The following is a 12709-nucleotide window of genomic DNA, read 5'->3' on the forward strand; positions in this document are numbered from 1 at the left end:
TCCTGGGTCCCCTCCCGAACTCCTGCGTCCCTCCCGAATTCCTGGGTCCCTCCCCGAACTCCTGGGTCCCCTCCCGAACTCCTGGGTCCCCCCCCCAACTCCTGGGTCCCCTCCCGAACTCCTGGGTCCCTCCCGAACTCCTGGGTCCCCCCCACAACTCCTGGGTCCCCTCCCGAACTCCTGGGTCCCCTCCCGAACTCCTGGGTCCCTCCCGAACTCCTGGGTCCCCCCGGAACTCCTGGGTCGCCCCCGAACTCCTGGGTCCCCTCCCGAACTCCTGGGTCCCTCCCAAACTCCTGGGTCCTTCTCCCGAACTCCTGGGTCCCCCCGGAACTCCTGGGTCCCTATGGGGGTCTGGGGGGGGGGGGGAGGGGGGTCTATGCCCCCCCCACTTAAAAAACGCTCCGCGGCCCCTTTAAGCCGCCCCCCCCCATTGTCTGCAGCGGCCAATGGGCGCGCGCGCAGCACGGCGGGCTCCGATTGGCCGCGCTCCCCCCGTCTCTGGCCCCGCCCACCGCGTCCCGGGCGCTGATTGGCCGCCGCTTTGGCCACGCCCACCGGTCCCGGGCGCTGTCCAAGTGCTGAAGGCGCCGCCATGAGCGGGGGGGTCTATGGAGGCGGTAGGAAAAGGGGCGGGGCCTCGGGGGGTGGGGCCGACAAAGGGGGCGGGGCCTCCATGGGGGGGCAGGAGGGGAGGGGGGGCAGCGATGGGGGGGGTCCTGGTGTCACCCCCAATGTCCCCATGTCCCCCCCCATGTCACTGTGTGTCCCCCCCATGTCACCGTGTCCCCCCCAATGTCACTGTGTCGTGTCCCCCAAGTGTCCCCGTGTCCCCCCCAATGTCCCCATGTCCCCCCCATGTCACTTTGTCCACCCCCAATGTCACTAAGTGTCCCCCCCATGTCATTATGTCAACCCCCAATGTCACTATGTGTCCCCCCAATGTCATTGTGTCCCCCTCCCTAATGTCCCCATGTCCCCCTCCATGTCCCAATGTCCCCCCCATGTCTCCCCAATGTCTCCGTGTCCACCCCATGTCACCATGTCTCCCCCGTGTCCCTCCCATGTCCCCCCCAATGTCCCCATGTCCCCCCTAATGTCCTCATGTCCCCCTATGTCGCTACATCCCCCGCAATGTCCCCATGTCCCCCCCAATGTCCCCATGTCCCCTCCAATGTCCCCATGTCCCCCCCAATGTCCCCATGTCCCCCCTAATGTCCTCATGTCCCCCTATGTCACTACATCCCCCTCAATGTCCCCATGTCCCCCTCAATGTCCCCATGTCCCCTCCAATGTCCCCATGTCCCCCCTAATGTCCTCATGTCCCCCTATGTCACTACATCCCCCGCAATGTCCCCATGTCCCCCCCAATGTCCCCATGTCCCCTCCAATGTCCCCATGTCCCCCCCAATGTCCCCATGTCCCCCCTAATGTCCTCATGTCCCCCTATGTCACTACATCCCCCTCAATGTCCCCATGTCCCCCTCAATGTCCCCATGTCCCCTCCAATGTCCCCATGTCCCCCCTAATGTCCTCATGTCCCCCTATGTCACTACATCCCCCCCAATGTCCCCATGTCCCCCTCAATGTCCCGATGTCCCCCTATGTCACTACATCCCCTCCCAATGTCCCCATGTCCCCCTCAATGTCCCCATGTCCCCTCCAATGTCCCCATGTCCCCCCCAATGTCCCCATGTCCCCCTATGTCACTACATCCCCTCCCAATGTCCCCATGTCCCCCTCAATGTCCCCATGTCCCCTCCAATGTCCCCATGTCCCCCCCAATGTCCCCATGTCCTCCTATGTCACTACATCCCCCCACAATGTCCCCATGTCCCCTTATGTCCCCATGTCCCCCCCAGTGTCCCCATGTCCCCCCCAATGTCCCCAGATGACCTGAGGGGTCCTGGCTCCGGGGAAGGATGGGGGGCGGGAATGTCCCCATGTCCCCACGTCCCCGTGTCCCCCCCAATGTCCCCAATGTCCCCAGACGAGGTCGGCGCCCTGGTCTTCGACATCGGCTCCTTCTCTGTCCGTGCTGGTTATGCCGGGGAGGATTGTCCCAAGGTGGGTGTCCCCATGTCCCCATGTCCCCCCTGTCACCCCCCCAGTCCCCCCCCGGTCACCCCGGGTCCCCTCATGGAGGGGGACAAGGGGACAAGGTCACTGTCCCCATCGCTGGTCACCCCCATGTCCCCAAGGCCACCGGGCTGATGCCCCCATGGTGGTGATGTCCCCACGGCCACGTTGTCCCCAAGCCAATGTCCCCAAGGTGGTGACATCCACATGGCCACGTTGTCCCCATCATGGTGATGTCGCCATGGCCACGTTGTCCTCAAGGTGGTGATGTCCCCATGACCATATTGTCCCCATCATGGTGATGTCCCCATGGCCACGTTGTCCCCAAAGTGGTGACATCCCCATGGGGACATTGTCCCCAAACCAATGTCCCCAAGGTGGTGACGTCCCCATGGCCACGTTGTCCCCAAGCCAATGTCCCCATCATGGTGACGTCCCCATGACCACTTTGTCCCCGTCATGATGACGTCCCCATGGCCACGTTGTCCCAATGACAATGACCGTGACCTGGGGATGACAAGGAGGTGACAATGACAATGACCTGGGGGTTATGGGGAGGTGACAATGACAATGACCTGGGGTTGACAATGACCATGACTTGGGGGTGACGAGGTGACAATGACAATGACCTGGGGGGTTGATGACAATGACCTGGCGGTGATGAAGAGGTGACAATGACAATGACCTGGGGGGTGACAATGACCATGACTTGGGGGTGACAAGGAGGTGACAACGACAATGATGGTGACCTTAGGGTGACAAAGAGGTGCCAATGACAATGACCTGGGGGTGACAATGACCATGACTTGGGGGTGACGAGGAGGTGACAACGACAATGATGGTGACCTTAGGGTGACAAGGAGGTGACAATGACCATGACCTGCGGTTGATGACCGTGATCAGGGGGTGATGGGGAGGTGACAATGACAATGACAACGCTGTTGCCAGGCGGATTTCCCCACCACGGTGGGGGTGCTGTCCCCCGAGGACGTGGCCCTGGAGCCCGATGGGGACAAGGACCGGAAGGGGCGGGTCTATCACATCGACAGCTCCGCCCTCCACGTGGCGCGGGAGAACATGGAGGTGCTGAGTCCCCTCAAGAACGGAATGGGTGAGGGGACGGCAGGGGACAGCGTGGGGACATCGTGGGATACCATGGGATATCATGGGGACATCGTGGGACATCATGGGAGATCGTTGGGACATCATGGGGACATCATGGGACATCATGGGATATCATGGGACATCATGGGGACATCATGGGGACATCATGGGATATCATGGGATATCATGGGGACGTCATGGGACATCATGAGATATCATGGGGACATCATGGGATATCATGGGGTGTCATGGGAGATCATTGGGGCATCATGGAACATCATGGGATATCATGGGACATCATGAGATATCATGGGGACATTGTGGGACACCATGGGACATCATGAGGACATCATAGGACACCATGGGGCCATCCTAGGACATCATGGGACACCATGGGGACACCATGAGGACACCATGGGACATCATGGGAACATCATAGGAGATCATGGGGATATCGTGGGATATCATGGGACATCATGGGGTGTCATGTGATATCATTGGGACATCATGGGGACATCATGAGATATCATTGGGATATCATGGGATATCATGGGGTGTCATGGGAGATCATTGGGACATCATGGGACATCATGGGACATCATGGGGACATCATGAGGACATCATGGGATATCATGGGATATCATGGGGACATCATGAGACATCATGGGACATCATGGGGACATCATAGGACATCATGAGATATCATGGGGACATTGTGGGACACCATGGGACATCGTGAGGACATCATAGGACACCATGGGGCCATCCTAGGACATCATGGGACATCATGGGACATCATGGGACACCACGGGGACACCATGAGGACACCATGGGACATCATGGGGACATCATGAGGACATCTCAGGGGGGTTGTGACCACCTCATGGGGCCACCATTGGATTGGCTGTCACCCCATGGCAATATGCTCACCTGTTGGTGTCCCTATGTGTCCCCATGTGTCCCCACGTGTCCCCGCGTGTCCCCGCGTGTCACCGCCGCCCCCTGCTGGCCAGTGGAGGACTGGGATTGCTTCCAGGCCATCCTGGACCACACCTACAGCAAACACGTCAAGTCGGAGCCCGCCCTGCACCCCGTGCTCATGTCCGAGGCGCCCGTAGGTGACACTCGTGTCCCCACGTGTCCCCATGGTGTCCCCACCGTGTCCCCAGGGTCACCCAGTGTCCCCCTGTCCCCATATCTCCATATCCTCCTGTCCCCATGTCCCCATATCCCTATATCCCCTTGTCCCCTTGTCCCCATGGCCCCCTGTCCCCATATCCCCATGTCCCCTTGTCCCCCTGTCCCTCTGTCTGTCCCATATCCCCATGTCCCCCTGTCTGTCCCATGTCCCCCTGTCTATCCCCACATCCCCCTGTCCCCTTGTCTGTCCCCATATCCCCATGTCCCCATGTCCCCATATCCCCCTATCTGCCCCCATGTCCCCCTGTCTGTCCCCACGTCCCCATGTCCCCATATCCCCCTGTCTGTCCTACGTCCCCCTGTCCCTCTGTCTGTCCCCACGTCCCCCTGTCTGTCCCCATATCCCCACGTCCCCCTGTCTGTCCCCACATCCCCCTGTCTGTCCCCACATCCCCATGTCCCCGTCTGTCCCACGTCCCCATGTCCCCCTGTCCCCATATCCCCATGTCCCCATGTCCCCATATCCCCCTGTCTGCTCCCATGTCCCCCTGTCTGTCCTCACATCCCCATGTCCCCATATCCCCCTGTCTGCTCCCATGTCCCCCTGTCTGTCCTCACATCCCCATGTCCCCATATCCCCCTGTCTGTCCCACGTCCTCCTGTCCCCCTGTCTGTCCCCCTGTCCCCATATCCCCATATCCCCATATCCTCCTGTCTCCATATCCCCACGTCCCCACATCCCCATATCCCCACGTCCCCCTGTCCCCTCGTCTGTCCCACATACCCCGTCCGTCCCCTGTCCCCCCGTCCGTCCCCTGTCCCCCCGTCCGTCCCACGTCCCCCCGTCTGTCCCGCAGTGGAACACTCGCGCCAAGCGGGAGCGCCTGACCGAGCTGATGTTCGAGCATTACAACATCCCCGCCTTCTTCCTCTGCAAGACGGCCGTGCTGACCGCGTACCCGCCACGGGGGACACGGGGACACGGGGGACACGGGGGGGACACCCGGGGGGCGGGGGGGTGGGACAGAAGGGGGGGGTGGGGCTGAGTGCGGGTGGGTGGTTGGGTGAGTGTTGGGTGCTTGGTTGGGTGGGTGCTGGGCCTAAGGATGGTTGGTGGGTCTATGGGGGGTTGGTTGGTTGGGTGGTGGGTCTGTGGGTGGTTGGTGGGTCTATGGGGGTTGGTTGGTTGGGTGGGTCTATGGGGGTTTGGGTGGGTCTATGGGTGGTTGGTGGGTCTATGGGTGGTTGGTTGGTTGGGTGGGTCTAAGGATGGTTGGTGGGTCTATGGGGGGTTGGTTGGTTGGGTGGGTCTTTGGGGGTTTGGGTGGGTCTATGGGTGGTTGGTGGGTCTATGGGTGGTTGGTTGGTTGGGTGGTGGGTCTATGGGGGTTTGGGTGGGTCTATGGGTGATTGGTGGGTCTATGGGGGTTGGTTGGTTGGGTGGGTCTGTGGGGGGTTGGTTGATTGGGTGGGGGGTCTATGGGTGCTTGGGTGGGTCTATGGGTGGTTGGTTGGTTGGGTGGGGGGTCTATGGGTGCTTGGGTGGGTCTGTGGGGGTTTGGGTGGGTCTATGGGTGGTTGGTGGGTCTATGGGTGTTGGTTGGTTGGGTGGGTCTATGGGTGGTTGGTGGGTCTATGGGTGGTTGGTGGGTCTATGGGGGGTTGGTTGGTTGGGTGGGTCTATGGGGTTTGGGTGGGTCTGTGGGTGGTTGGTGGCTCTATGGGGTTTGGGTGGGTCTATGGGGGGTTGGTGGGTCTATGGGGGGTTGGTTGGTTGGGTGGGTCTATGGGGTTTGGGTGGGTCTATGGGTGGTTGGTTGGTTGGTTGGGTGGGTCTATGGGTGGTTCGTTGGTTGAGTGGGTCTATGGGTGGTTGGTGGGTCTATGGGGGGTTGGTTGGTTGGGTGGGTCTGTGGGGGTTTGGGTGGGTCTGTGGGGGGTTGGTTGGTTGGGTGGGGGTTCTATGGGTACTTGAGTGGGTCTATGGGTGGTTGGTGGGTCTATGGGTGGTTGGTTGGTTGGGTGGGTCTCTGGGGGTTTGGGTGGTTGGGTGGGGGGTCTATGGGTGCTTGGGTGGGTCTATGGGTGGTTGGTTGGGTGGGTGGGTCTATGGGTGATTGGTGGGTCTATGGGGGTTGGTTGGTTGTGTAGGGGGTGTATGGGTGCTTGGGTGGGTCTATGGGGGTTGGTTGGTTTGGTGGGGGTCTAAGGATGGTTGGGTGGGTCTATGGGTGGGTGGAGGATCTATGAGGGGTTGGTGAGTCTATGGGGGATTGAGTGGTTGGGTGGGGGGTCTATGGGTGCTTGGGTGGGTCTATGGGTGGTTGGTGGGTCTATGAGGGGTTGGTGGGTCTATGGAGGGTTGGTTGGGTGGTGGATCTACAGGTGATTGGTTGGTTGGATGGTGGGTCTATAGGTGCTTGGGTGGGTCTATGGGGGGTCAGTTGGTTGGGTGGTGGGTCTATGGGTGCTGTGGTGGGTCTATGGGGTCCCCCTCCCATCCCCACCCCTCGTTAGCGCTAATTACCCTTAACGAGCCACCAGCTTCGCCAACGGCCGCAGCACGGGCCTGGTTCTGGACAGCGGGGCCACCCACACCACGGCCATCCCGGTGCACGACGGATACATCCTGCAGCAGGGTGGGGCCAGGGGGCGTGGCCAGGGGGGTGGGCGGGGCCTGGGGGGTGGGCGGGGCCGCTAAGGCGCTAATTGCTCGTTAGGGATCGTGAAGTCGCCGCTGGCCGGGGATTTCATCTCCATGCAGTGCCGGGAGCTGTTCCAGGAGCTCAACATCGACATCGTGCCCCCCTACATGATCGCGGCCAAGGTGGGGGGCGACCCATAACCCACCCATAGACCCACCCAACCACCCATAGACCCACCCACCCAAGCACCCATAGACCCACCACCCAACCACCCATAGACCCACCCACCCAAGCACCCATAGACCCACCACCCAACCACCCATAGACCCACCCAACCAACCACCCATAGATCCACCCAACCACCCATAGACCCACCTACCCACCCATAGATCCCCCACCCAACCAACCACCCATAGACCCACCCAAGCACCCATAGACCCACCAACCAAGCACCCATAGACCCACCAACCAAGCACCCATAGACCCACCCAAGCACCCATTGACCCACCACCCAACCAACCAACCACCCATAGACCCACCCAAGCACCCATAGACCCACCCAAGCACCCATAGACCCACCACCCAACCAACCAACCACCCATAGACCCACCCAAGCACCCATAGACCCACCACCCAACCAACCACCCATAGACCCACCCAAGCACCCATAGACCCACCACCCAACCACCCACCCACCCATAGACCCACCCAAGCACCCATAGACCCACCAACCAACCAACCACCCATAGACCCACCCAACCACCCATTGACCCCCTACCCACCCATAGACCCCCCACCCAACCAACCAACCACTCATAGACCCACCCAACCATCCCTAGACCCACCAACCACCCACCTACCCATCCCTTAGCTCCACCCCCTTTAAGAGGACCCCTGGGAGGCCCCGCCCCCCCTTCAGGGCCTCCTCCAATCGCAGGAGCCGGTGCGCGAAGGGGCCCCCCCAAACTGGAAGAAGAAGGAGAAGCTCCCCCTGGTGGCCAAGTCCTGGCACAACTTCGCCTGCAACGTGAGGGGGCGGGGCCCGGACGCCTGGGTCCCTTATGGGGGGTGGGGTCTGGATCCCTAGCGGGGGGTCACCCGGACACCTGGGTCCCTTGGTGGGGGCCACGGGGTCTCCCGGATGCCTGGGTCCCTTGGGGGGTCACCTGCACACCTGGGTCCCTGGAGGGGGAGTCACAGGGTCACCCGGATGCCTGGGTCCCTCGTGGGAGGTCATGGGGTCACCCGGACGCCTGGGTCCCTTGGTGGGTCACCCGGATGCCTGGGTCCCTTGGGGGGCCACCCGAATGCCTGGGTCCCTTGGGGGGGGTCAAGGGGTCACCCGGATGCTGGGGTCCCTCAGGGTGGGGGGGGGGGTGGGTCACCCGGACGCCTGGGTCCCTTGTGGGGGGGTCACGGGGTCACCCGGACGCCTGGGTCCCCAGGAGGTGATCCAGGACTTCCAGGCTTCAGTGCTGCAGGTGTCGGACTCTCCCTATGATGAGCAGTGAGTTTGGGGGATTTTGGGGGGGTTTGGGGGTCTGGGGGGATTTTGGGGGGTCCTAGAGGTTTCTATGGGGGTTCAGGGGGTTTTTTGGGGGGGTTTTGGGGTCCCCATGGCCACCCCAGCCCCATAGATACCACCAGTTCCCTATGCCAACCATTGAATGTGGAGCAAATTGGAGGAGCTATGGGGGGATTGTGGGATGATCTGGGGGTATTTGGGGGTGATTTTGGGGTATTTTGGGGTGATTTTGGGGTATTTTGGGGTGTTCTTAGGGGTTCTTAGGGGTTTTTGGGGTCCCCATGGCCCCCCCAGCCCCATAGATGCCACCAGTTCCCTATGCCAACCATTGAATGTGGAGCAAATTGGAGGAGTTATGGGGGGATTGTGGGGTGATCTGGGGGGATTTGGGGGTGATTTTGAGGTATTTTGGGGTGATTTTGGGGTATTTTGGGGTGTTCTTAGGGGTTCTTAGGGGTTTTTGGGGTCCCCATGGCGCCCCCAGCCCCATAGATGCCACCAGTTCCCTATGCCAACCATTGAATGCGGAGCAAATTGGAGGAGCTATGGGGCATTTTGGGGTGAACTGGGGGTATTTGGGGGCAATTTTGGGGTATTTTGGGGTGATTTTGGGGAGTTTTGGGGTGATTTTGGGGTATTTGAGGGTGTTTTTAGGGGTTCTTGGGGTCCCCATGCCCCCCCAGCCCCATAGATGCCACCAGTTCCCTATGCCAACCATTGCATGTGGAGCAAATTGGAGGAGCTATGGGGCATTTAGGGGCGATCTGGGGGGATTTGGGGGCCATTTTGGGCTATTTTGGGGGGTCCTGGGGGTTTTTGGGGGGGTTTTGAGGGGTTTTTGGGGTCCCCGTGACCCCCCCGGCCCCCCCAGAGTGGCTGCGCAGATGCCAACGGTTCATTACGAGATGCCCAACGGGTACAACACGGATTACGGGGCCGAGCGGCTGCGGATCCCCGAGGGGCTTTTCGACCCCTCCAATGTCAAGGTCTGGGGGGGGTCCCCAACATTTTGGGGGGGTCCCCAATTATTTTGGGGGTCCCCAATTGGTGGGGGGGGTCCCTGAGGGTTTTGGAGGGGTCCTTAATTATTTTGGGGGGGTCTCCAAGTTTTTGGGGGGTCCCCAATTGATGGGGGGGGTCCCTGGGGATTTGGGGGGATCCCTAATTTTTGGGGGGGGATCCCAAGGGTCTGGGGGGTCCCCAATTATTATGGGGGGTCCCCAAGTTCGGGGGGGGGTGTCCCAATGATTTTGGGGGGTTCCCAAGTATTTTGGGGGGTGCTCAATTATTTTGGGGGGTCCCCAATTGGTGGGGGGGGTCCCTGGGGATTTGGGGGGTTCCCTAATTTTTGGGGGGGACCCCAAGGGTCTGGGGGGTCCCCAAGATTTGGGGGGGTCCACAAGGATCTGGGGCGTCCCCAATTATTTTGGGGGGTCCCCAATTTTTTGTGGGATCCCCAGGGGTCTAGGGGGTCCCTGGGGGTTCCCAATTATTTTGGGGGTCCCCAAGGGTCTGGGGGTGCCCCCAATATTTTTGGGGGTCCCTAATATTATTGGGGGGGACCCCAAGGGTCTGGGGGGTCCACAAGGGTCTGGGGGGGTCCCCAAGACTTGTGGGGTCCCCAAATTTTTTGGGGGGTGCCCAATATTTGGGGGGGTTCCCAATTATTTTGGGGGGTCCCCAAGGGTTGGGGGGTGTCCCAAATTTTGGGGGACCCCCCCTGACCCCCCCCTACCCCCAGGGTCTCTCCGGTAACACCATGTTGGGGGTTGGGCACGTGGTGACCACGAGTATCGGGATGTGTGACATCGACATCCGGCCGGTGAGGACCCAGGCGTCCGGGAGGGACCCAGGAGTTCGGGAGGGACCCAGGAGTTTGGGAGGGGACCCAGGAGTTCGGGAGGGACCCAGGAGTTCAGGGGGGACCCAGGAGTTCAGGAGGGACCCAGGAGTTCGGGAGGGGACCCAGGAGTTCGGGGAGGGACCCAGGAGTTCAGGAGGGACCCAGGAGTTCGGGAGGGACCCAGGAGTTCGGGAGGGGACCCAGGAGTTCAGGAGGGACCCAGGAGTTCAGGAGGGACCCAGGAGTTCGGGAGGGGACCCAGGAGTTCGGGAGGGGACCCAGGGGTTCAGGGGGGGACCCAGGAGTCCGGGAGGGGACCCAGGCATCCGGGGATGGGGGGGTGGAAGGGACTGGGGGTGTGGGAACCAGATGTGGGGCTCCCAGTTACTCCCAGTTGCCCCCAGTTACTCCCAATTGCCCCCAATGACTCCCAGTGTGTCCCAGTTCCCCCAGTGACGTTGTCCCCGTGTCCCCCCAGGGTCTCTACGGCAGCGTCATCGTCACCGGGGGGAACACGCTGCTCCAGGGCTTCACCGACCGCCTCAACCGCGAACTGGCCCAGAAAACCCCCCCGGTGAGGACCCAGGCGTCCGGGAGGGACCCAGGCGTCCGGGGGAACCCAGGCGTCCGGGGGGACCCAGGCGTCCGGATGGTGAATCCTCCTCAGGCTCCCCAGAGGGTTATTAATGATATAGAGGGGACAGGGGACCCAGGCGTCCGGGGAGGGACCCAGGCGTCCGGGAGGACCCAGGCGTCCGGGAGAGAGGTTGGGGAGGGGTTTGAAGGAACTGGGGGGTTGGGAAACAAATGGAGGTCCCAGTTACTCCCAGTTACCCCCAATGGCTCCCAGTTGCCCCCAGTTGCTCCCAGTTGCCCCCAAGGGTTCCCAGTTGCCCCCAATGGTTCCCAGTTGCTCCCAATGGCTCCCAGTAGCTCCCAGTTGCCCCCAATGGTTCCCAGTTGCCCCCAATGGTTCCCAGTTGCTCCCAATGGCTCCCAGTTGCCCCCAGTAGCTCCCAGTTGCCCCCAATAGCTTCCAGTTGCCCCGAGTAGCTCCCAGTTGCCCCCAATGGTTCCCAGTTGCTCCCAGTTGCCCCCAGTAGCTCCCAGTTGCCCCCAATGGCTCCCAGTTGCTCCCAATGGCTCCCAGTTCCTCCCAGTAGCTCCCAGTTGCCCCCAATGGCCCCCAGTTGCCCCAATGGCTTCCAGTTGCCCCAAGCAGCTCCCAGTTGCCCCCAATGGGTGTCAGTTACCCCCAGTAGCTCCCAGTTGCCTCCAATGGCTCCCAGTTACCCCAGTGGCTCCCAATGGGTCCCAGCTGCTCCCGGTCCCCCCCAGTTGCCCCAATGGCCCCCAGTGCCCCCCAGTTCCCCCCAGTAACCCCAGTTTGCAGAGCATGCGGCTCAAGCTCATCGCCAGCAACAGCTCCGTGGAGAGGAGGTTCAGCCCCTGGATCGGGGGATCCATCCTGGCCTCGCTGGTGAGCCCCGGACGCCTGGGTCCCTCCCGGACGCCTGGGTCCCTCCTGAACTCCTGGGTCCCTCCTGAACTCCTGGGTCCCTCCCGAACTCCTGGGTCCCTCCCTGAACTCCTGGGTCCCTCCCTGAACTCCTGGGTCCCTCCTGAACTCCTGGGTCCCTCCCGGACTCCTGGGTCCCTCCTGAACTCCTGGGTCCCCTCCCAAACTCCTGGGTCCCCCCTGAACTCCTGGGTCCCTCCCGAACTCCTGGGTCCCTCCTGAACTCCTGGGTCCCTCCCGAACTCCTGGGTCCCCTCCCAAACTCCTGGGTCCCACCTGAACTCCTGGGTCCCTCCCGAACTCCTGGGTCCCTCCTGAACTCCTGGGTCCCTCCCGAACTCCTGGGTCCCCCCTGAACTCCTGGGTCCCTCCCGAACTCCTGGGTCCCCCCTGAACTCCTGGGTCCCCCCAGAAATCCTGGGTCCCTTCCAAACTCCTGGGTCCCTCCTGAACTCCTGGGTCCCCCCCGAACTCCTGGGTCCCCCACAAATTCCTGGGTCCCTCCCCAGCTCCTGAGTCCCTGGGGCACTCCTGGGTCCATTCCTGAACTCCTGGGTCCCCCCTGAACTCCTGGGTCCCTTCCCAAACTCCTGGGTCCCCCCCAGAACTCCTGGGTCCCTCCCGAACTCCTGGGTCCCCTCCCGAACTCCTGGGTCCCTGGGGCACTCCTGGGTCCCTCCCGAACTCCTGGGTCCCCAGGGCACGTTCCAGCAGATGTGGATCTCCAAGCAGGAATACGAGGAGGGCGGGAAACAGTGCGTGGAGCGGAAATGCCCCTGAGGGCATTTTGGGTTGAAAACCCACCAAAAAGGTCAAAACAAAAACCACAATAAACCCCTTAAAATGGGTAAAAA

The 12709-nt window shown here is 61.6% G+C and overlaps 1 protein-coding gene across 1 annotated transcript; it reads left to right on the forward strand.

Annotated features, from left to right (window-relative positions):
- Positions 1–460: 460 nt before the first annotated feature.
- Positions 461–12709, forward strand: ACTL6B (actin like 6B). The gene is made up of 14 exons (XM_071800254.1): positions 461–620; positions 1991–2067; positions 3028–3190; positions 4197–4297; positions 5181–5278; positions 6868–6962; positions 7044–7150; positions 7906–7995; positions 8414–8475; positions 9365–9479; positions 10235–10315; positions 10815–10910; positions 11730–11816; positions 12555–12709. The coding sequence occupies exons 1-14, from the start codon at positions 596–598 to the stop codon at positions 12633–12635; spliced, it is 1278 nt and encodes a 425-aa protein (XP_071656355.1). The 5' UTR covers positions 461–595; the 3' UTR covers positions 12636–12709.

Source organism: Patagioenas fasciata, chromosome 29 (assembly GCF_037038585.1).
Source record: "Patagioenas fasciata isolate bPatFas1 chromosome 29, bPatFas1.hap1, whole genome shotgun sequence".
NCBI lineage: Eukaryota > Metazoa > Chordata > Aves > Columbiformes > Columbidae > Patagioenas > Patagioenas fasciata.